Source organism: Cicer arietinum, chromosome 5 (assembly GCF_000331145.2).
Source record: "Cicer arietinum cultivar CDC Frontier isolate Library 1 chromosome 5, Cicar.CDCFrontier_v2.0, whole genome shotgun sequence".
Lineage (NCBI taxonomy): Eukaryota > Viridiplantae > Streptophyta > Magnoliopsida > Fabales > Fabaceae > Cicer > Cicer arietinum.
Window position 1 is genome coordinate 73,302,396 of NC_021164.2, and position 24,179 is coordinate 73,326,574.

At 29.7% G+C, this 24,179-nt stretch overlaps 3 protein-coding genes across 5 annotated transcripts; 1 reads left to right on the plus strand and 2 right to left on the minus strand.

Annotated features, from left to right (window-relative positions):
* Positions 1-6: 6 nt before the first annotated feature.
* Positions 7-5,336, plus strand: ELF3A (protein EARLY FLOWERING 3a). Of its 2 annotated transcripts, XR_003472812.2 has the most exons (5): positions 7-718; positions 893-1,743; positions 3,289-3,340; positions 3,436-4,478; positions 4,907-5,336. XR_003472812.2 is itself a non-coding variant. In XM_004501425.2 (4 exons), the coding sequence occupies exons 1-4, from the start codon at positions 509-511 to the stop codon at positions 4,420-4,422; spliced, it is 2,100 nt and encodes a 699-aa protein (XP_004501482.1). In that variant the 5' UTR covers positions 7-508; the 3' UTR covers positions 4,423-4,853. The 2 variants fall into 2 exon arrangements, 1 of the variants encoding a protein (XP_004501482.1); XM_004501425.2 differs by lacking the exon at positions 4,907-5,336 and having other exon boundaries at positions 3,436-4,853.
* Positions 5,337-5,414: 78 nt separating this feature from the next.
* LOC101489099 (protein neprosin-like) lies at positions 5,415-8,631 on the minus strand. Its single transcript, XM_004501424.4, has 7 exons — positions 8,448-8,631; positions 8,146-8,232; positions 7,398-7,676; positions 7,156-7,317; positions 6,464-6,517; positions 6,176-6,322; positions 5,415-5,932 (listed from the first exon to the last, which is right to left on the minus strand). The coding sequence occupies exons 1-7, from the start codon at positions 8,604-8,606 to the stop codon at positions 5,549-5,551; spliced, it is 1,272 nt and encodes a 423-aa protein (XP_004501481.3). The 5' UTR covers positions 8,607-8,631; the 3' UTR covers positions 5,415-5,548.
* A 10,308-nt stretch (positions 8,632-18,939) lies between these two features.
* On the minus strand, positions 18,940-22,439 carry LOC101488768 (protein neprosin-like). Of its 2 annotated transcripts, XM_004501423.4 has the most exons (8): positions 22,387-22,439; positions 21,731-21,915; positions 20,653-20,739; positions 20,199-20,480; positions 19,940-20,101; positions 19,751-19,804; positions 19,517-19,663; positions 18,940-19,401 (listed from the first exon to the last, which is right to left on the minus strand). In XM_004501423.4, exons 2-8 carry the CDS (start codon positions 21,887-21,889, stop codon positions 19,021-19,023), a joined length of 1,272 nt encoding a protein of 423 aa, XP_004501480.1. In that variant the 5' UTR covers positions 21,890-21,915; positions 22,387-22,439; the 3' UTR covers positions 18,940-19,020. The 2 variants fall into 2 exon arrangements, with proteins under 2 accessions (XP_004501480.1, XP_073225363.1); XM_073369262.1 differs by lacking the exons at positions 20,653-20,739; positions 21,731-21,915; positions 22,387-22,439 and adding an exon at positions 20,567-20,636.
* Between the last annotated feature and the right edge of the window lie 1,740 nt (positions 22,440-24,179).

Sequence of the window (24,179 nt, forward strand, 5' to 3'; positions counted from 1 at the left end):
TCTTTCCCTTCCCAACATCACCCTCCCTTTTTTTCCTCCGAAATTCTCGTTTCTTTCTTTACTAATTTCCTCCATTGATTTTTCCACACCCAAATACTCTCTGACTCTTTCTTTTTCCTTCTTTCTAACACAATAAAAACCTACCTCTCTTCTCAACTTCTGATTTTCTACCTGCGGTAATCTCAGGGAACTTCAATTATTATTATTCCCCTTTCTTTGCCTTTTGTTTTTCAATAATTGTTTTGAATTACTGTAAACTGTACCCATGATCGAGTGTGAATTTATATAGTACCCAGTTGGGGAAAGTTTAGATTTGGTAAATTGGGTGGGCTCATTAGTTATAAGTACAGTTTTGTGTTTGTGCTACAATCACTTTTTTTTTTGGAGCTTAACGATTATAAGTTGATTTTGTTGTGTAACTGTAATTAATTTGTTGGATTAGAGGATCATGCCATAAAAAAGGGGAGGGTTTTGTTTGTTGTATTATTAGTGGGAGTTAAGATTAAGGATGAAGAGAGGGAAAGATGATGAGAAGATGATGATGGGTCCACTTTTTCCTAGACTACATGTTGGTGATACGGAGAAAGGAGGGCCAAGAGCACCACCTAGGAATAAAATGGCTCTCTATGAGCAATTTAGTATTCCCTCTCAAAGGTTCAACTTGCCACTACACCCAAACACTTCTACCAATACAGTTCCTCCATCCTCCTCAATTCAGGTAATTTTTAGAATATGTGGCTTTGGTTATTCTAATTATTATTTTGTTTAGTTCCTTGTAGCATTATTATAGTTTAATTTTGCAATTAGTGTGTGTATGTGTTTTAGTTTTATGATTGTGTAAGATATAGTTGTTTTTTGCTGAATGTATGGACTTATATTTATATATTTGCAGGGGACTGTCTTGGAGAGAAATTATGTTTTTCGTGGTCATTTAACTTCTCAAACACCTATTCATCAGGCTGAAAAACGTAGTTCTCTTCAATTGGAAGGGGTGAATTTGAATACTTCTTTGAGTCAACTTGAACAGAGAAAGAAGGTTGATGAAGATGACTTTATGGTTCCTGTATACGTTCGTTCAAAGATTGGTCAATCTAATGATAAAAGTCTTGAGAGTTTTGATGGGAAAAAACTCAATTCTACACGCTCTAGGTATTTTGGTTTTTCAAAAGCTGGGAAAACTGATTGTGAAAGGGATCCAAAACAGTATGGCTCCCATCTTGTCAATACGAAGATAGATGTGAGAAATGAGATTGATGGCCCTCCACAAGTAAGTCCAAATAAGGAGCATCCGTTTACGTCTGTTAGAGACATATCAACTGGAGAAAGTGTTGACACCTTAGTTAGACAAGCCAAGGTGACTCTAAATCAAGAGTTTTCAGATTGTGCTGTATTCAAATTTAGTAGCTTACGGCAAGTTGATGCATGCTCACGAGAAGAATGTGGAACTGAGTCTCAATCCAATGGAATTCGACAAAGTAACACTCTCGTTGAATCTACAAGGGGGGTAGACAAGAGTAATGACCCTATAGCAAACCAAACCAGTCCAACCGAGGCTATCAATGGCACTGAATATAAAGATACCTGGACTGGTAGTCCGATACAGAAAGGAAATTTAAACAGAAAAGACAACATTTCCAAGATCTCTGGGGTAGAAAATTTGTCAACCCTGAAAATTTCTCCTGATGATGTTGTTGCAATTATAGGTCAAAAACATTTCTGGAGAGCCAGAAAAGCAATTGCCAAGTAAGTCTCATTGTTTATCAAATGTAAATAGCATCGGTTCTTGAAATGATCTTAAATAGGAATGTTTGAAACCTAATCTGGTTTATTAATATTAAATAGTGAACTCTTTCAATTGCTTGGACCTGAAGGTATCTTATTGTTGACTTTAATGAATGTTAGAGTTTTGGCCAAAAACAAAAGCCTTAATTTGTTTTACAGGGAAATGTATGAAGATTTAGAACATAAAAAACAAAGCTACTACTTTTGATGGAAGTTTGATATTCCACTGATTTGATTATCCTTTTTAATGGAATGTTGGCATTTTCTTCTACCTTCTTTCTTATATTTTCCTGCATCTTTCATTAGCCTGGGCCGGGTTTGGAAAAAAGTAAGGAAAATTCCCTTGAAGAAAAGAAATGTAGGAGCAGAAAACATGAATTCTAGGGATAGTGCCATTTTTCTGTTTCTCCTTTTAAAGCGTCTTTTATGCATCCTTAATTAAATAATAGGCATGCGGGTTGGATAGTTACACTTCATTGAAGGAGTTGTATGTAAGGCTTTGAAGAAAGGAAATATGATAGTCATGGGGTCCCTTCTAAATTGGTTTTTTATTTTTATTTATGCGTTCAAAGTCCCTAACAATGTTTTAATGGTGGGTACTGGTTACAACAGGGCTGTGAGCTTAAATATTATACTATGTTGGAAGGGACCCTTGTGACAGCAGGTCATCTCATAATTTACTGTCTTATGGCGACCGGATTTTGGATTTATTCCTGTCTTGGTTTCCTATTGTTTGGTTCTTCATGTCACGGCATGTTTCCTTGCACTGCACTGAAAGACTTGAGCTAAGAAGGGGACCGAGTAATGCACGATGACCCCTGGATGTATGGTAGGGAAACTTGGAGAGTGTATGAGCCCTCAATAGATGTTATGATAATTAGTGGATTCCCCCAATTTATTTATTGTCTTGGTTTTCTGTGTTGAGACTTCTTGGGTTTGGGATTTTACTTTTACATTACACAGTTACACACATTTGTTAGTTGAGGTGTCCTTCTGTTCTAACAGGTTTCATATCATTAATATTGTGTGATTTTGACATATATGTGCTTTGAATATTTCTAAATCCTCTCACTCCCCATTCCTAATAGTCCTCCCTTTTAATGAAGCATTAAATGTTTCTTACGTTTTCAATGTATCAAATGCATGAATTGTTTTTCCATTTAATATTTTATAAATGATCCTTTGATTGTTGTAGTTTGTTGTGTATAAATTGGTGCTTTCAACATTATCTTGTCTAGCTTCAAATGCTTTATTTTCTATTTTATTTTGATTGCATGTGTCTTAAATCCTCTTTTGATCCCTATAATATTTATGTAGATTGGAAAATAGCCTGTTGAACCAGTTACCTACTGTGATTGAAGATCCTTTGCCTTTTGTAGTTTGTGGTTTATAATCCGGTGCTTCCAACATTATCATATCTAGTTCCAAATGCTTTATTTTCCATTTTTATTTTGATTGTATGTATCTTAAGAATTTTCTTGATCCAACTTTTGTTTCTCTCTGCAGTCAACAGAGAGTGTTTGCAGTCCAAGTGTTTGAGTTGCATAGACTGATAAAGGTAAATTATCTTTGACACTGTCTCTTGGCTTGTGATAGTGTTCTCAGACATCCTTGGAGTTTGTCTGTAATGATAAATTCTTTTTATTTAAGCAGGTCCAACAGCTGATTGCTGGATCACCAGATCTATTGTTTGAAGATGGTGCTTATCTGGGAAAGTCTCCTCCAGTTGGATGTACTACCAAAAAACTCTCATTGGAATATGTTGTAAAACCTCGGGAACAAAATCTTAAGCGCAAAGACGATTCTGAAAAGATAAATCAAGAAATGGAATGTTCTGCAGAGAATGCTGTCGGTAAAACATCTATTTCGTCAGTGAAAAATGGGAGCTACCTTTCTACTGCAACACCTTTTGCCGGAAATCCACATCAAGGAAATATGGCTGCTGATAGTGGAATGGGTCCCTGGTGTTTCAATCAGTCGCCTGGGCATCAATGGTTAATTCCTGTGATGTCTCCTTCTGAAGGGCTCGTCTACAAGCCATATCCTGGACCTGGATTTACAGGAACAAATTGTGGAGAATATGGGCCAATTGGGGCTGCTCCTTTCATGAATCCTTCCTATGGAATGCCAGCTCCACCAGAGACTCCACCAGGAAGCCATGCTTACTTCCCTCCCTATGGCGGAATGCCAGTTACGAAAGCAGCAGTTGCAGAGTCAGCTGTTGGACATGTGAACCAATTCTCTGCACATGGACAAAATGACCATTTATCTGAAGTGGAAGCCAATCATAACAAACATAACCAAATCCCATGCAATCTACCAGCTCAGAGAAATGGAGCAACGTCACATGTCATGAATCGTCAGCGACACAAGGAGTTTGAGTTGCAGGGGAGTACAGCAAGTAGTCCTAGCGAAATGGCACAAGGAATGAGCATTGGACAAGTTTCTGAAGGAAGAGATGTACTTCCTCTTTTCCCTATGGTTCCATTAGAACCAGAGGTAGTACCTCAGTCTCCTGAAACAAGACAACAAAGTCGAGTTATCAAAGTGGTGCCTCATAACCGAAGAACTGCAACTGAATCAGCAGCTAGAATTTTCCAATCTATTCAAGAGGAGAGAAAACAGTATGAATCACTCTAGTGCTGTTTATTGGCATGGAGGATCCATTCAATGTCTAGTTCCTGTACTTTCTGCAGGTTTGGCATCATGGAACGGGATATTATATATTTTTATTTCTGGTACCTAGTTACTTTCAGCACATTGTTATGTAGATATGTATGTCATATCAAAATTGGTCAAAACATAGTATTATTGTACGTTGTCCTCTTAAGTACTTGTACGCCTACCACAGGAATTGAATCACCCGGAAGAGTTAGTACTCTGCTGCGCTCCCTTTGTTTGGGAGGAGATTTTGTATCCTATAATACTACTTGGCTTGAAAACTAGTGATTAATGATGATCATAAATGTTAGGTTTTATTCTAGTTTTAGTTTATTATTTCATGTAAGGCAAATTCTACCCTACAAATTCATTGGTTGTGTATGTTATATCATAGATAGTTGTTTTTTCAAGTTCATCCTTGCAATATTAAATTTTCTTGTCTATTTTCCCTCTTAACTTGCAGACAGGGTCTTGGCAAAAGAAGAACCATGTTACTTCTTCATGATTGGACCTTGTCCTAGCTTGAAAGTCCGTTGATGAATTTGTTAAGTAAGATCTCCAATCTGCCTTTGGAATCCAATTGGAAGCTGGTCATTTAGAGAAAGGTATTGCTTTTTGCAAAAGCACTATTGTCTTGTTTTGCTTACGGAGGAATATGGACTATTGCAATGCAAACGAGCAATTACACCCTTTGACCTATGTACATGTAATGCTAAGATGTTCGATCTATTGAAGAGTGTTTGATCCTCTAAATTTGTTCATTTATTCGGTTTTTTATTAGATCATAACTTCCGGTAATGTAATTGGAGGCGGGGGAAGCAAACACGGGAGTGGATGACCAATCATCCAATTTTAACCACAACTCATCTAGATATTTGTTTTGCATTCGTCAATTTCTCAGTTGGCTAACTATGCTTTACTGTATCCTCACATTTTATAGAGGTGTTAGAGATGTGTTAGAAGATAAAAACAAAAACAATTAAAAATATGATAAATGATTTAAATACGAAAAAAAAGAAATGAAAATGCAAGGTGGAGAAATATATGTTTATCTATTATTCATCAAATACAATCAATATACAGTTATATGGTTTTTAATGTGGGTTCAAGGACAATAAGGAGGCTTTCGTCCTGCCCCTCCAAAATAGAATACAGGGTCTTTTCCATATGGAGCATCATTGAGAGTATTGTAACAATATGGTTCTGCAGCATGTGTACTTACAAATTGTGGATATTTAAGAGATTGTGAATAATCTTTAATTCTCACATTACTCATGTAACATGCGACACCAAATCGACCATTTGCTTCACTTCCACTACCCATCTGTGTTCCAGTGTGAGGAGGATCTGTTTTGACCGCATAACTAAACACTTGTCCACCCCATTGAATCAATGTGGCACTGTGTTTTAAACCACCCAAAAACTCAGCTGGCCAATATCCTACGGGGATGCTATTCATCACTTTGAGCCACCAGTTCCCCTCATTATCCTAAATCATGCCAACAAATTAATTACACAAACTAAATTAACATTTATTCTCTACACTACTGATCACATCGTTGCATACAATTTGTTTAATTCCTATATATATACTTAGTAATTTTGATTTATGTTTGACGTAAAATCTATAAAATTAATTCTACTTGACTGAATTTATTAATCACAAAAGATAATTTTTAATAATGACCAGTGAGGGAGTATGTGAAAGAAAACACTTGTATGTTAGCATTACCCAAAATATTCCAACGTTGAATTCATACTGTTGCTTAAAAGGGGATGAAATAGGTCCTAGGGTACCACCAAGCACTATGTCTTTGTTTGTTTGCACAAAACCTTGACATGTAAGATCAAAACAACCGGTTGAATTGTAAGAATCTTTCTGCACAACAATCAAGAAACCCAAAATTAATCAAAGTTGATATTTCTCAACATTTGTGGTTAAACAAAGTAGTATAAGATTTGAAAAAGACTAACAAAAGAAAAAGACAAATAATCTTTCAATAAATTAATAGGAACTTACAGTCCAATAGACAAATAATCGAGTATTGTGGTCGCCATACAATTTTGGATTAACCTAAACCATAACATACAAAGAGCATTAGTAAAAAAAAAAGTGTACTCATATTTATAGTATCATGCATGCATTCTGGAAGCATCCGAAAAGTTTTATTAGTATATTCCACTTATTTCGTAATAATCATCACATTTGCAATAACTTTTTTTTTCAAAAAAGGAGTGTCGCTTTTAGTATCAAGTGTAACTTTAATTGTTTTTTAATTGTGTTCTCTAATTTTTTTCAATGAGAAACTGCACCATCTAATTTAAAATTTGATCAAAAATTGATTCACACAAAATTCAAATTCAAATTCAAATTCTTTCAAATAATTTATCTTCAACTAAAGTTTATTAGTAACTGAAGTCCAACCACTTATTTGTATTGACATGTAGTTATTTTTGAAGAATATATTGACATCATTATCATTAAACACAAATTTGGAGACTAAAATTATACCAATATAGCTTAGTAAAAAATGTTTCTACATGTCTTTTCATTTGATGTATTTTTTCAAATATAAAAATTTTCAATTATTTTAATGGGGATAACAATAAATTTTAATAGAAAAAAAAACTATTCAATGAGTGGGAGCATGGTTTATCCACGGATGAATTAATCATGTATAATTTGGAATTTGAAGTAAGGTGATGACTAACCATCCATCCGGATTCAATACTTTCAAAATTAGGACCATTGTTTGTCTTAAGCCACATTTGAGCAGTAGTGAAATCCTCTTCGCGTTCAACATTTGGATTCCAAACATTAATACTTGCTTGTGCGCCTATAAAATTGAATCCGTATGCCACAAGATGCGCATCCTGCATCATCACACGACCATATCATATTTATATAAAAAATCAATTTGAGATTACGTATAAACTAATAATGTTATATGTACCGAGCGATTTATCAAATTAACTTGACCATCATTGGCAGTGAGGTTGGAGAAATTAAGGTTTGATATATTTGTTGAATTGAAAAATGGTTCAATGGGTTTTTGTCCAAAGCGATCAAGTGAAGAAACTCTCAACAAATCTTCCTTAAGAATTCTCCTAATAGGGACAGTTCCTTCCGGACAACTTCCACTTTTTTGCCATGTTTGAAACACATCACTGCTTGCGTTCAAACTATTTTCCCTGCTTGGACTTTCGGATTCAAGAACAAAATCAGGTACTCTCTACATAATATGTTAGGTAAAGACACAAATATGTTAGTTTGATGATCATACTAATAATAATAATAACAACTTAATCGATTCTAATTTCTAAGGTCATATCAAGATTGAGGATTTCTTGAATAATATCAAAATTAAACTCACATCAATTCATATTTTTTGGGAAGAAAATGTTTATTTATATAAATTTTACTTCCCAAATGTGAATTTCATATATGTTAGTTTTGCCATGTGTTTTGTTAAAATTTTACTCACATCAATTCTGTTTACTTCCCAAAGAAATAAATATTTCCTTACCACTTGTACTACTTGATTTACAAACTCCAAGTGCAAGTTTATTTATTTAAAAAATATAAATTTTTTTTGGAAAAAATGTGAATCAGTTCATTTAACAAAACACATGAATAGTATTAGTAAAAAAACATACTGAATAGCAGTAACATATACAAAATAGTACTAGTTAATAATGCACCTTAATAGTGTGATTTTTTAAAGTTGGATGATCAAAAGCAAGTTGTTTGTAGATATCGATGCAATCAATGATATCTCCATCTTCGCTCTGCATAAAAAGAATCTTAGACTTCAAACACATATCAAAAAAATTACTTTAATATTTATATTTATTTTATGATCTGAAAATTCATCCTTTTTTTTTTAATACAGACGTCACACATATTCACTCATTGTTGATTTTGATTTTCTTAAGAAAAGAGGAACTTTTTTAGATCATTGCAAGCTGGCAAGAAGGTAAAATGTCTGAAATAATACTTATACCTTAATGGATTTCACTGCAGGCTTGTTGAGGAGCTTTAATTTGGCTTCGATTTCTCTTTCAAAATGTGATGATGCTTTTGCTTCAACTTTCAATTCAAGTATGTTACACAATGCAATGAACACCCAAAGCAACAAGATTGCAACATTATATTTCTCCATTGCACCTTGATATAGTTTCTTCTTTACTAAAATGGTAGGCATTCAAGATAAAACACCAAATATTTATACAAGATGCTCGCACGGAAAAAGGGACAATATTAACGGATGTTATTAATGTCTTTTATTTCCTTTTGACAAAAGATGATATTGATGTCTTGCATGTATTGTGAAATTTATGTATAGTGATATTATTTATTTTGTCTGTTACATACAACTCAATTAATAGTTGTAGGTAGTTGATATGTAAGAGTCTGCGTTGGAATATAAAATTCTCTATTTATCTACATTTTAGATGTGTGAGTTTAATTATTAAATTATTTGAAAGAGAAAAAATAAAATTTGTGTTCATATATATACTCTTCATTTAATATGTCATTTTACAATATTAATATATAATTTTCCTTTTTTCATTGTACTCCATTTGCCCCTTTTTATAAGCACTTGGGCCACAACTCACATATATTAAAAAAAAGGTTTGAGAAAAAAAGTTTAAATAAGTTCTTAGTATATATAAAATTTTATTTTTAGTTTTTCTAAAAATATTTATATTTTTTAGTCTATATAAAATTATCTTGCAAATAATTTTAGTTCTTACTGAAACGAAGTATACCTAATTGTTGTTCAACTTTTAAACTTTAAATAATTTTTTTCAAATATATTTAAAATATTATAAAATATTCTTCCATAAAAATTTAGAATTTTCTATCATGAATTTACGAACTACCAACAAGATTTTGAAATAAACTTATTTAACCATTAAAAAAATTAGTAGTGTAATTAATATTTATATTTTTTTTGTATGAATATTATAAATTTCCATTTGTATTCCTATTCAACGCTTTTTTCATATTCCAAGAAAAATTAATATTCTCTCTATTCCACAATGAGCAACTATTTGTAAAAAAAATTGTTCAAAGTGAATGACTATTTTAAATTTCAATGCAATCATATTTATTTTTCTCTAATAAAATATCTTCTAATTGATACTATTTGCATCAATATTTTTCACTTTATATTTATTTACGAAGAGAATAATATTTAAAAGAGATATATTTGAAAACTATATAATAAATGTATCTAATAAAATTGTAGGCTAAGTAGCAATCGTGATCCTTAACTTAATTTCTGATAATATTTTAGTCTTTTATCTTCTTTTTTTCTCTCTATTTGATTCTTTATTTTAATTTTAAGTGACAATTTGATCTTTTATGTTTTAAAATGTCAACAGTGTTATCCTTTTTTTTTTACAAAAATTCATCAAAATTTTCAAACAAGACCCATAAAATTAATAATCATCTTCAATATAATGTAAATTTCATCAAATGCATAACTTAAATATTTAAATAAACTCATATTTTCATCTCCAACAACATCAAATTTATTAAATAAATAATGAAAATATGAGTTTATTTAAAGATTTAAGTTATGAATTTGATGAAATTTATATTATATTGAAGATGATAATTAATTTTATGGGTTTTTTTTTTTTTGAAAATTTTGATGAATTTTTAGAATTTTGTAAAAAAAAAAGGATAATATTGTTGATATTTTAAAATATAAAAGATCAAATTTTTTTACTTAAAATTAAAATAACGGACCAAATTGAAAAAAATAAATAAATGAGTAAAACGTTAACTAAAATTAAATTAAAGAACCGCGAATACTATTTAACCTAAATTATAAAATGGTTTATATATCTAAGGATGATTTTTTATTAAAGGGGCTTATAGTTAAGGATAAATATATTAATTACTTCTCCTTTCTCGTACCATTAATGGAGTGTATTTTATGGGGATTATAATTTTTAATTTTTACAAAATTATCTAATAAACATTTTTTGTTTGTTAATTATGTGTTAAAAGTGACATATATTTTGGGGCGATACGAGTAGTAGTATCTACAATGAAGTATATTTATGCCTTTTTTACTTCTTATGTTTCAAATGAGGGTTTTTTTTTCCTCATTTCACATTCTCTCCGATTTCGAATATAAACACACAAAAAACTAATCGTTCGTAGCCCAAAATATAAACAATTTTGAACAATATTTACTACATTATATATTATTTTTCCCATAATACCCTTCATTTATTTTAAACTTTCCTACTTCTACTTTCAATGTCATAATTAATGCATTTATGTATATAAAGTATTGTAAGGATAATTTTAAAAGTTTATTTATTTATTTTCCAACACCAATAAAAATTAGTTAATTCTTTAATATGTGTGTATTATTATTATTATTAATTTTTTTTTGTTTAAATACAGAACTAGAGGAAGTATATTAAGAGATGACTATATTAAAAAATAAAAAAATAAAAAGAATTTTAATATTACTGAATGATCTCTATTAACCGAGAATGTGTTTTTCACTATAATAAATACATATTAAAATATAATACTTTATAAATATAATATATAATATTAACTAGAGAGTATATTTGAAAATAATTATTAATCTTATATTAAAAAACTAAAAAATTCACAATCATTTTAAGATAAATATTTGTGCTAAAGTTACAGTCAGATTGAGAGAGTAATATGAAAGTGGTTTTATCCTTCATTTCTCTTTGAATTCAATAAGTATTTAAAATGAATAGCACCAACTTTTATAAAAGATGTCCGCACGTACGTAAAAAAGGGACAGCATTATTGCTTTAATTGGTGTTAAGAATGTCTTTGACTTATTTTTAGTCTTTCACTTTATTTTGTCAAAAGAGTGTTATACTTTTTTTCTTCTGCAAATGTCTTTAAAAGGTCATCTTATTTTTAAAATTTGATTATATAAGTAAAATAAATATGAAATAATATTATAAATTTAAATATGAAAAATAATATTCAAATATTCAAAAAAAAATTATTAAATTTTAAATATTTTATTTAAATTTTAATTATTAAAAACAACTTAAATAACATAAATAAATTTTAAATATTTTATTTAAATTTTAATTATTAAAAACAACTTAAATAACATAAATAAATTTTAAATATTTTAATATATAAATAAAATTAATAGCAACAATAATGACATAAAATATATTTTATCAAACTCGTAAATATTATCTAAATGTCATATCATTAACGAAAATGACACATCATCAAAAGCAGGAGAGACTAAAAAAATTCAAAGAATTAGTAATTAATAAAGGAAAAACAACCTTTTATTATAGAAAAAACAACCTATGTTTGCCCATTTATATATATATATATATATATATATATATATATATATATATATATATATATATATATATATATATAAGAGTTTACTTCTACTTGTAGACTTAGAAAAGGTGATCAATTTCTCCGTACCTCTTCATCATTGCAATGGAGCGTCTTAGTCATTATATCTCGAATGTGGTTCAGAACAATTCACGGAAGCCCATAAAGTTTAGAAGGTTTGGCCCTGAGTCTCCCACTTAATGTTTGCTGATGATATTATTCTAATAGTCGAGGTCTCAATTGATCAAACTAACACGATAAAAAATATTCTCAATATTTTATGCTCACACTTAAGACAACATGTAGTGTTCCCAAATCCAAGGTAATCTTTTCAAGTAATACTAATCAAACCACAACAAATATTATTAGTACTATTTTGAATATTGATATTATTAAAGACCTTGAGAGTTATCTTGGTATTCTTGTCATCACTGGTAAAAAAGAGAAAGTCTCTTATGCTTTCATTATTAATAGAGTTAAGAAAAAATTGTTAGGGTGGAAAGCTAACTCTTTATATTGGATGTATCACTCAAGCTCAGAGTTTTTATTATGAGCCTTCCTAATACATGATTCAATCGACTATTATACTTGTTCCTATTTGTGACGAGGTTGAGAGGCTTTGAAGAAACTTTATTTGGGATCCTAATGCAAATAGTAAAAAATGTCATCTTGTTTTTTGGTCTACAATTTGTACTTCGAAGGAAGAGGGTGACCTTGGCTTTCGTAGTCAGAGAATGGTTAACGCTAGCTGCATGATGAAGATGGGGTGGATTATGATTATTAATCAAAACACCGTCTGAATTCGTATTATTCACTCGAAATATATTTGTGGCAACTTGAGTATGTCGCATATTCAGCATGGGGAAAAAGTTTTCAATATTTGGAGATGAATTACCAAATATTGACCTAAAGTGGTAAATTGTATTTCTCAAATTACTAGAAATGGTCAATCTATTTGATTTTGGTTTGATGATTGGGTCTCTAGAGTTTGCAAACTAAGCGTGTTAGAGTTAACCCTAGAGGCCAACAGTGTTTCCTTGATTATTAGTTGTACAATACATTTATTATTATTTATATAATAATATGTGGCATTTTATTTATTATATGAATTTATTTAAAACATAATAAAGTCCTTAGAATAGTTATTATGTTTAATATAATATTAAGTGTGACTTAATCATGAAATCCCATTAAGTATAAGGACACTATTTTTAACATATTCGTACTCAAGTTTTATTGTCAAAAACAACAACAATAATACATAGAGATTAGAATATGAGTAGCCTCATGACCACATCTCACGGGTCACAGATATGAGATATCAATTTTTCACATAAGTATAAATATTACGAGTAATATTTGTATTGGATTAACCCGGTATGAGAACACTGCATAATAGTTATGCAAGTATCATTATTGATTCTTATATGATCATAGTGTACAGTCATTTGACTTGAAGTCACTATAATCCCTACTTGGAGAGTTGTATACTTTAAGACCATCAAACATTGTCTATAACAGAACAATCATAGCGGTGGTTATTGGATCTACAATAAACCATATAGAGAGATGTGAATGGTGTAGATAAGATTTATCTCTCCTACATAATCAGAGTTATGTCTTAGGCCTCTCAATATAGTGATACGTGAAATATGAGTGGTCACGCCGAGATAGACCAATATATGATATTTGGTTCATTAGTAATTGCATGTATACTCGAGAATTGAGAAACAAATGATTAGACCTAATGAGGATGATATATTTTATGTCTTATGTTTTATTAAGGTATTTGGATGAAGTGGTAGCTATTGCACAGTAAATAGTAGTTGTGGTGAGGTTAAAGTTGTATTACCGATTTTCTCATTAATTGGGTAACAATTATGCATTGTTAGATGACACTCATTATTTAATATTAATTTCATATTATTTTAATATTTTATACTATTGTCAATTAAATGGGAGTCTATAGGGACATATGATAGAACGGTTAAATTGAAAAGTAAAAATATTTAATTAAAAATTATTTAATAATATATGATTTAATTAAATAAAATGAATTGGGCTTGTAGCATATAACGTCCACTATGAAAGTAAAGTAGAAAGGAGTATTATATATATATATGATATATTGTGTCTCCATTTGACTTAACCCTAAAATCATTTTTACTCTAGTCGTTAGCTAGCACCAACGCACTCCAATAGAATTGTTCGCGTTTCGTGTAGACTTAGTAGAGACACTACAAAATTGTGTTGTTACTGATTTGCATTCTCATTGATGCTTCAAGAGGTAAACACATGAATCATTATGTAAATTTGGTGCTTACGTAATTCATGGCTAGGGATTTGTCATGCTCTTCATGATAAATTTTGAAAAAGTTGTTAAAAGTTTATCCCTTGATTCTCCAACAATGTGATCATGCAATAGTCGTTTCACCTAATGCTAGGAACTTTAATGTTTGTGACTACGTTAATGAGAATGGCTAGAAGTGGTCTTTGATCAATTTGACTCTTCCAAAGATATTTGCACAAAAATTGCTAGCATTAAACCCCCTTTTACAGACCAGGATGATTTCCTTATACATAAATTTTCTAATAATTGATTTTTCACCATTAAATTTGTTTAACAAGTCATATCAATAGAGGACCCTACTCTTTTTGAGTTGCCTAACTTCAACCTAGTGTGGAAATGAAATAGACCTCCCATAATTCTTACCTTTCTTTGGAAGTTGTCACACAGGAAACTTCTAACTAATGTTGAAAGAAATCATCTTGGTATGTTTAATAGTGATGTTTGCATCATATGCTCCCAAGCTCCATAAACTATTATGCGTCTTCTTAGAGATTGTGATGTGGCATACAATCTTTGGGAGAACTTTATAACTATAGAGCATGAGAAATGGAGCTCCTTTTTTTTTGTCTAAGGCTTTCATAACGGATTGGTTAATGGTAAATATGTTGTGGACAAATATGAATCAATTAGTTTTCTCAGGAACACCACTTGATCATAAGAAATTTGCAAGCCTTAATAGATAATTTTCAGCCATTCATCATCAGCTTTACTATAGCCCTCGTTCCTTTATAGAGGGCCGTACGAGGGAGATAAATGTTAAATGGTATCCTCTTGAGGAAAATTATTTCAAGCTCAATATTAATTTATATATATATATGTATATATAAGAGTTTTGTTTGGTTCAATAGAACAAAAGAGATTTAAATGGAAGGGATGAGAGAAAATTTTAAGTAATTTTTTTTAATTATATTGAGTAATTTTTTTCTCCTCCAAACTCCTCAATCAAACTCTTAAGAAAATGTTAGAATATGTCCACTAGTTTCTATGAAGTATTTTGGCACACTCCTTCTAAAAAATAGTGAGTATATTCTAACAAATGCTCGTGAGAATGGCTAACCTAATCTCACTTATTTTCTAGAATGGGTGTAGTCAACCATTGTTAAAATGTACATTCACAAATCTCATGTTGTATTTTAATTCATTTGTTTCAATGTTATACGATTATTAGTTATTTTAAACAATTGTAGTATATGTTTTTAAATATTAAACTTGAAAATGTGTTGTTGAGGAGCTTCCTATAAGTATGATTGATTTATGTTTAAATTTAAATTTAAATTTAAATTTGAAAAACAAAAATGAATAATTGAAGTAAATTTTACATAAAACGTCTGACTAAAATTATCAGTTGTTTTTATATAATTGTATAAATGAAATTTATTTATAAAAAAAATATAAATTTTAATTAGTAAGAGTAGTTTAACTGCGGTCTTGTGGGTGTGAATATAAGAAAACTCATGTAGCTTGTGGATGTGCATATAACTGCTAGGATTTTTACGGCTGTTAAAATTTCTATGACATTTTCCTTTACGGTATATCGCCTACCGCTGGAAACAAGTGGTAACCAGCAAAAGCCTCTCAGATCATGAAGAAAAAGTGAAGAAAGATAATATACAAGAACATATCTTCTTTCGTGATACGGTGTTGGGCAAACTATCCGTCATTGCTAAGGCTAAAGCAGATTTGATCGCAAAAAAGCTTATTCAAATGGAGCATGTCAATGGTAACATATTGCTACCTATGTTTCATGTTGCTTCTAAGATAATGGAGGAGATGAGTACCCCTTCGCAGGATGCTTTGGTAGTGAAAGTGTTAGGAAAAAATTTTGGATTCAATAGTATGCAGTCTAAATTGGAAAACATTTGGAAGCTAACAGGGAGGCTGGAAATAATGGATGTAGGGAGTGGTTACTATATGGCAAAGTTTGACAGTTCAGGTGGCAAAAATAAAGTGATCAACGGGGGTCCATGGATGATTTTCGACCACTACCTCAAGGTACATCAGTGGTTAAATGATTGTCATTTGATAGAAGTGACCATTGTGCATTCTAAGTTCACTTGGAGAGGACCACAAAGGGAGGGAAAAGACTCTATTTTCAGAAAGCTTGATCGTTTTCTTTGTAACGTTGATTAGAGACTCAATTTTCCAGAAAGGGTTGCTAGAGTTTTGTCTCGTGTCTAGTTTGACCATCATCCTATTATTGTTATGCTTCAGGGGGAGTATTTTAGTCCCCTCAGTCGTACCTTTAAATTTGAAGTGGCTTGGATTATGCATGATAATGTTAACAATTGGATAAGAGAGAAATGGATTTGTGGGGGGTGATTAAGTTCCTTTGTTGGAAGGTATGGATTCACTTATTAAAGAGTTGAACAAATACATTTGTGGAAACATATTTAAGCGTAAGAAGAAAATCATAGCTAGGTTGAATGATATTCAAAATAGCTTTCGTTATGGGTACAATAGATGTCTTGATGCGCTTGAATATGATCTCCAAGATAAGTTGACTCAAACTCTATCACGAAGAGTGTCATTGGTTTCAAAATTCCAAAGGTAAGCGGATCATTGATGGTAATAGGAACACGAAATATTATCACTCTAAGACTATTGCACATAGAAGAAAGCATAAAATAATGGCGTTTAGAGATGGGAATAAGGGGTGGGAGTTCAACGGTGTGAAGTTAAAAGATATGGCTATGCTACATTTTTCTAATCTTTCATGTAGACTAAGAGATTAGAGAGTTTATTGTATCATTTTCCTTTTGCCTAACACATCAGGAGAATCATTAGGTAAATTTGTGTTCTTTGCATTCTATGGTTGAGATCCATAATGTTATGTTTGATATAGGTGCCCACTAAGCCCCGAGGGAGGATGGTTTTCTAACTATTCTCTACCAGCATTGTTAGGACATTGTGCTTTCGTCTTTATACCAGTTTGTTGGCAGTGTTTGAAACGATCCCAACAATCTATGTTGAGCACAACTGGTGTACATACACTGAAGAATCTATGATCCATGTGCCGAAGGATTGCCCATATGCGACGCAGGTATGGATTAGACTTGTTCCTACTGATAAAATTACTAATTTTTACTCTTTTTCTGGTAGGGATCAGATATCTTACAATCTTAGAGAGAATATTGCAGAGTATCAAAGAGCTCAGTGACAATTAATCTTTATGATACCGTGTTGGTACTTGTCAAAATCGAGGAACAAAGAAATTTTTGAAGAAGACTTTCAACGACCTAATAACCCAATTGAAACAATCATGCATCTTGTGAAAGAGATCGATAATGAAAACCGTGTGAAGAGGAATGCACATTATGTTGAGAGCAGAGATCTTGTATGTTTGATATAGTCGACCAGGTAGCAATCGAATCAATCTTAATTGTGATGGTACTTACAAGAGTTCTACATCCATTGCTAGAAGTGGAGGTCTTTTATGAGATTCTTATGGAAATTGGATTATGGAGTATGCTTGGAAAATTGGTATGTGTTTCATTGCTGAGATATGGACAATGTTGCATGATTTGAAGTTAGCTTGACAAGAGAAGATTACAAACCTAGTGGTCGGGAGTGACTCCAAAGTCTTGATAGATATATTTTGTCAAGAGCAAGTGGATGACCACAATTTTCCAACTTTAATTCGTAGAATCAGAAAGATGAGTCGGCAGGAATTGTATGTCAAATTCAACCATATATGACGTAAATGAAATAGTTGTGCAAATTGACTAGCTAATTATAGTCTTACATTAAACAACATTGAGTTCTTTATTCTCCCAACTCTTTCGTCGGATGAATTGAAGATCAACCTACTTGATGATAATTCTGGGGTCTTCTTCCCTAGACTTTTTAGATTTGTTTGTTAATTATTTTTGTTCCTTTTCTCTAGGCCTTTAGACTTTCTTTTGTACAAAAAAAAAAAGTATCAATACCCATTTTTTTCCTTCAATTTATCAAACACTTTATATCACACACTTTAGTTTCAAATCCGAATTAATTATCATTTTAAAATTGTTCAAGGTACACAATTTTTTTAACTATCAAGCTCATTTGAAGAAGTAACAAAATATGATCAAATTTTTATTATGGCTATTAGTTGCGTTAGAAACAAGTAACATATGATAAAAAAAAATTGCTAAATTATTAAATATGATTTCAAAAAAAATGAAACATCAATAAGCATTTTTAAAAAATATGTTTCATTTTATCGCAAGGATAATTTTATTATTTTATATGATTTAATAAATTAAAATTCTATTTAAATTATAACTTTTAGAATTATAAAAAATATTATTTTAATTTAATTTTTTTAAATAAATATAATTTTCTTTCGAGGGATAGTTTTTTTATTTATAGATAATATAATATAATAGATATTATATAACTTATATAACAAATAAAATCGAATTATTTATAAGTTACTCTCATTTTGATTATTTTTTATAAAATCTTAAATAGTTGTTGGATGACAAATAAGTAAACCAAAATAATTTTAAAAAACAATGATATGTTTTTCTTAATGTAAAACGTATTATATATAAATATAGTTTGTGTTAGTAACAAAAAAAAAATCAATTAGTACTCCTTTAATATGTGAAGCATGTGTTGTTATGAAACAAGATCAATCAATTTCCCAAAGGCAAGTCGTTGAGAACAAATAAAGGTTTTTACAGGAGATCTTATCATGCCTAATAGATGTAAATTTATGTTTGAATCAAATAGATGCATATAAAAGAAAGTAGAAGAAGTAAAATTGCAAGTCCAAAAGGAAATATAAATGCATATACTTTATTTTTCATGAAACACATTGTAGCATCCAAATGTGTATATTTGAAGATGCAAGGATTAATCAAGGACAATGAGGAATATATCGTCCGGGTCCACCAAAATAGAATATAGGTTCTTTATAATGAACATCAATATTGAGAGCACTATAACAATATGGTTCCGCAGCAAATGCATGTACTAGTTCTGGATACTTGAGAGATTGTGAATAATCCTTAATTCTCAAATTACTCATGTAGCTTGCAAACCCAAAGCCACCACTTGCTTCTTCTCCACTACCCATTTGTGTTCCAGTGTGAGGAGTTTTTTTCACTGCATAACTAAACACTTGTCCACCCCATTGAATTAATGTTGAACTGTGTTTTAAATTACCCAACAACTCAGCTGGCCAATAACCTATAATTATTCTATTCTTCACTCTTAGCCACCAGTTTCCACCATTATCCTAAATCAACACAATAATTGTTATATATATAGTGTCCACCTAAAAACATTATTTTTTTCGTTGAAACATTATAGCAATCAAATGTTGAGTCATTAGGATAGTTCACTAACATTACCTTAAAGATTCCAACATTAATTTCGTATTGTTGGTTAAAGCTGGATGAATAAGGTCCTAAAGAAGCACCGAGCGCCATTTCTGAACTTATTTGCACAAAACCATGACAAGTAAGATCAAAACATCCTGATGACTTGTATGAATCTCTCTGCATCACAATCAGGAAAACAAAAACCAACAATGTGATTTGAAAACACCAACAAAAAAACATATTTTTGAATAAATAGAAACTTACGGTCCAATATACGAACAGTCGAGAATTGTGGTCACCATACAACTTTGGATTAACCTAAACCATAACATACATTAGTTATGTGTACACATATCTATAAAATTACACATGCATTAATCAACCATGTCATTGACAAAACAAGAACTAGATGTGTATGGTAAAATTTGATTTTGAAGTATGGTGATAACGAACCGTCCATCCTGCTTCAATGCTTTCAAAATCAGCACCATTGCCAGCCTTAAGCCACATTTGAGCAGTAGTGAAATCTTCTGGTCGTTCAACCTTTGGATTCCATATATTAATATTTGCCATTGCACCGATAAAATTGTATCCTAATGTCAAAAGATTTGCATCCTGCATGATCACACACCGACATATATAATATTAACAATCACTTTGTGTGCATGCATGCACATGTATAGAACTAGTTTGCATTAGTTTTGATATATACCGAGCGATTTTTGAGGCTAACTAGATTAGTGGTGGCACTAAGGCTAGAGAAATTAAGGTTTGTGGTGTTTGCTGAATTCACAAATGGCTCAAAGGGTTTTTGTCCAAAGTGGTCAACTGAAGCAACCCTTAACAAGTCCTCCTTTTGAATTCTCCTAATAGGAATAGTTCCTTCCGGACAACTTCCACTTTTTTGCCATGTTTGAAACACTTCAGTGCTTGCGTTGGAAGCATATTCTGTGCTTGAAATGTGGGATTGATCAAGAAGAAAATCGGGTATCCTCTGCATAATTTGGTAGTTAGAGATGCACAAGTCTATTAGTTTGAGCATAATACTATCAAAAATCAAAGTTAGTTGAAAGCAATTACCATATGTTTATGCAATGTATTATGTATATACTATCTTGTACCAGAATAGTAGTCCTAACATAGAATTCCTCCTACTAATAATATACCTGAATAGTGTGATTTTTTAAATCTGGATTATCAAAAGTTGGTTGGTTATAAATGTTGACGCAGTCAATAATATCTCCATCTTCACTCTGCAAAATAGCAATATTCTTATATTTTGTATTTAAATATAATAATTCAAAGTTCACCTAATATAGAAAAAGTCGTTGAAATAAATATGTAGCGGAATAAGATTTTTACGTGTGAAGTTTTAAATCAGGTTTGAGACTTTAGTTTATGTTTAAAAGATTAATTTAATTTATATATACAATCAGTATAAAGACTTTTTTTTATTGACCGGGAATCACAACCATTTGATGATCAAAAGTATTTGACTTGTATGATAATCAATTTTAAAAGTAATGAACATATTCACAATGTAAAATATTTTAGAGTGTCAATTATACTAATTAAAATTTTAAAAGATTTAATATTTTTAATAAATTATTTTTCTAACTTATACTAATTTTACAATCATTCTTAGTAAAGCTATAATACAAAATAACAATAATTTTTTTTTATATGTTTTTAATTTAAAATAAAAATAATTCGTCAAAGTAAATAGACCTAACTTAATGCGGATTTATTAAGGTAAAAAAAATTAACAACTATCATTGTATTACTTTCTCCTTCTTACGATAATTATAATTTTTACTCATTTCATATATAAAAAATGACTAAAAAAAAAAAAGAAGAATAGAAAGTCTCAACTTCTAGAGACTCCAAGATCACGTTTTAAAAATTCGTATGTGTGGTCTGATTTTTCCGAGTTTGATTTATTGGTCACATTGCATATATTCTAAAGTGGGGAAATTTGTCCAAATTTATTAAAAATGATTTTTTGGGTTTTCAAGTAGAATCGTTCATTTTATAAAAAACAAAGTAGAATCTTTCATTCCACATTATTCAAGAAGTTGACTATAACATTTCTTTTAAAACTCTGAATTTATCTCCTTTCAATTTTGATACAGTCACATTCAATTATTGTTGATTTTCTTAAGAAAATAGAAGCCAATATTTTTAGAGCACTAGAAGATTTCAAAGTAGGTAAAAATGGGATGGGGGAGTTATGGAATTGCATACCTTAATGGATTTCACTGCAGGCTTATTAAGGAGCTTTAGTTTGGCTTCGATTTCTCTATCAAAATGTGATGATACTTTTGCTTCAACTTTCAATTCAAGTATGATACACAATGCAATGAACACCCAAAGCAACAAGATTGCAACATTATATTTCTCCATTCCACCTTGATATAGTTTCTTCTTTACTAAAATGGTAGGCATTCAAGATAAAACATCAAATATTTATACAAGATGCTTGCACAGAAAAAGGGACAATATTAATGAATGTAATTAATGTCTTTTACTCTCTTTTGACAAAAGGTATTATTTTTTCAAACAATATTAGAGTACAAAAATATCACATAATGGAATTGACATTAACTAAGTTGAAATATCAAAACTACTCCTTTTATTTGCATCACCTTAATAAGTTTATTTAATAGAAAATAAGTAAATTTGAAGGATTAGCCCAGAACCTAAAGAAGTAAAGATGAATAATGCTGTCCCATTAAAAACCTCACTTGAAAAAGGCTAAAACTTAGTGCAATAGACAAACATCATTAGCAATCTAATGGAAAATTAATGAAATCAGACAAAATGTTAAGGTGAAAATCATTTCAAAAGATGGGCGGCAATAATAAAGGTGTTTATAGTGTAAAAATTGAATCGAATTATACCTTCCTAATGGTTTGATTCAGTTTTGGAAAACTACTTCTGAATCAAGTTCAATGAAGTTCTAAATATGTTTGAAACTGATTTATAAGACAACTTTTTAATTAAAATAAATTTCAAACTAGTTTTTTAGGAAATTTTTTTTTGAAATTCTTGCGAAATAAATATTATTTTTTTTAGAATTTTTTTTTTCAAAAATTTTTTTTTGATTCTTTTTGACTAACTTTTCAAGAAAAAATATTTTTGAATTAAGATATAAAAAATATTTTCAAAATATTTTTTTGATTATTTTTCGTAAAAAGTCAAAAATATTTTAGGAGAAAATGTGTTTGACTTGTTTTTTCAAAAACTTTCCAAGTTAAAAATGGTTTAATTATGATTTTTGGTTTAAATTAATTTTGAAATAAAGTTTGGTGAACTGAATTGTTTTAAATACATATTTTAATTCATGAATCATTTAATTGGTTAGATTTTTTGTAGTGCAATACAATTTATTTAATTAGGGGTGTTTTTATCTAAACCAATCCAATACAAATGGTAATAACTCAACAGTAAAATTAAAAATAAATAACTGGAAAATATCGCATTTTTTAAATCAATTTAATTATCTTTTGAATTTCTATAGTAAAAATGAATTCGATTCAATTCAAATTCAAATGTATATTTTCATATTTCCAAAAAAGTCTATAACATTTTACCATATATAATAAACTAGTATAAACATTTAAGACGAATAGCTCCAATATTGATTAGAGAAGTAGCACATAAAAAACGAAAATATTGATAGGTGTTATTAATGTCTTTGACTTTCTTTTGATAATTTAAAAGATTGTACAATATAATAAATTACAATTATTTTTAATGATAATTTTAGAAGTAATTATAGTAAAAATCAAATATATGTAATATTTAATGGTTGTGATCGATTGCCGATGTAAAAATTATTTATACCTACAATATATATAAATTAAATTCTTTATAAAAATAATTTATACTCAAAATACTGGTACTTTAAATTTTCAATATAATTTTGATTTATTTTTTTAATTCTATCATATAATTAAAATACATTATTCCGTATTATTCCTCATTTTGTATTTATGAAAATTAAAATATATAAATTTTTAATTTTTTTTTTAATTTGTGCAAAATTATTAATGTTTTTGACTTTCTTTACTCTTTCACTTTCTTTACTCATTTTGTATTTATTAATGTTTTTGACTTTCTTTACTCTTTCACTTTCTTTTGACAAAAGCTAGTTACACTTTTCTTCCCACAATAACAAGTCACATTTACATAAGAGTTTATTTAAATGTATAATGTGATCTTATAAGTAATTATAATGAAAATCAAATATTTTTAATAATTTAATGATTGTGATTAATTGACAGTATAAAAATTATTTACATCGACAATATATATGAATTAAATTCTTTATAAAAATAATTTATACTCAAAATACTGCTACTTTAAGTTTTCAATATAATTTTGATTTTTTTTCAATTCTATCCTATAATTAAAATACATTATTCCGAATTTATTATTTATCACTTTATATTTATAAAAATTAAAATATAAAAAATTGTTAATAAGGATAATTGTAAAAATTATTATTCCTTTTTTTTTTATTTATCATCCTTTTTTAATTTGTGCAAAATTAGAGAAATATGATAATTATTTTAAAATCAAAAAGTATTTTTTTGTATACAAATGTTAACAAGTATCTCTAGTGCATTTTTATTCAACAGAAACATGTGATACACTTCTCTAAAATCTAAAAAATCTAAAATGCATTTTT

What these genes read in the sequence shown, in the direction of transcription:
- ELF3A (XM_004501425.2), top strand. Translation starts at nt 509, where the DNA reads ATGAAGAGAGGGAAAGATGATGAGAAGATGATGATGGGTCCACTTTTT. An exon ending in CTCCATCCTCCTCAATTCAG is followed by an intron (nt 719 to 892) that starts GTAATTTTTAGA and finishes ATATATTTGCAG; the next exon opens with GGGACTGTCTTGGAGAGAAA. An exon ending in GCCAGAAAAGCAATTGCCAA is followed by an intron (nt 1,744 to 3,288) that starts GTAAGTCTCATT and finishes TTCTCTCTGCAG; the next exon opens with TCAACAGAGAGTGTTTGCAG.
- LOC101489099 (XM_004501424.4), bottom strand. Translation starts at nt 8,606, where the DNA reads ATGGAGAAATATAATGTTGCAATCTTGTTGCTTTGGGTGTTCATTGCA. An exon ending in TAAAAAATCACACTATTAAG is followed by an intron (nt 7,677 to 8,145) that starts GTGCATTATTAA and finishes CATATTATGTAG; the next exon opens with AGAGTACCTGATTTTGTTCT. An exon ending in GATTATTTGTCTATTGGACT is followed by an intron (nt 6,323 to 6,463) that starts GTAAGTTCCTAT and finishes ATTGTTGTGCAG; the next exon opens with AAAGATTCTTACAATTCAAC.
- LOC101488768 (XM_004501423.4), bottom strand. Translation starts at nt 21,889, where the DNA reads ATGGAGAAATATAATGTTGCAATCTTGTTGCTTTGGGTGTTCATTGCA. An exon ending in TAAAAAATCACACTATTCAG is followed by an intron (nt 20,481 to 20,652) that starts GTATATTATTAG and finishes CAAATTATGCAG; the next exon opens with AGGATACCCGATTTTCTTCT. An exon ending in TTAATGTTGGAATCTTTAAG is followed by an intron (nt 19,402 to 19,516) that starts GTAATGTTAGTG and finishes GTGTTGATTTAG; the next exon opens with GATAATGGTGGAAACTGGTG.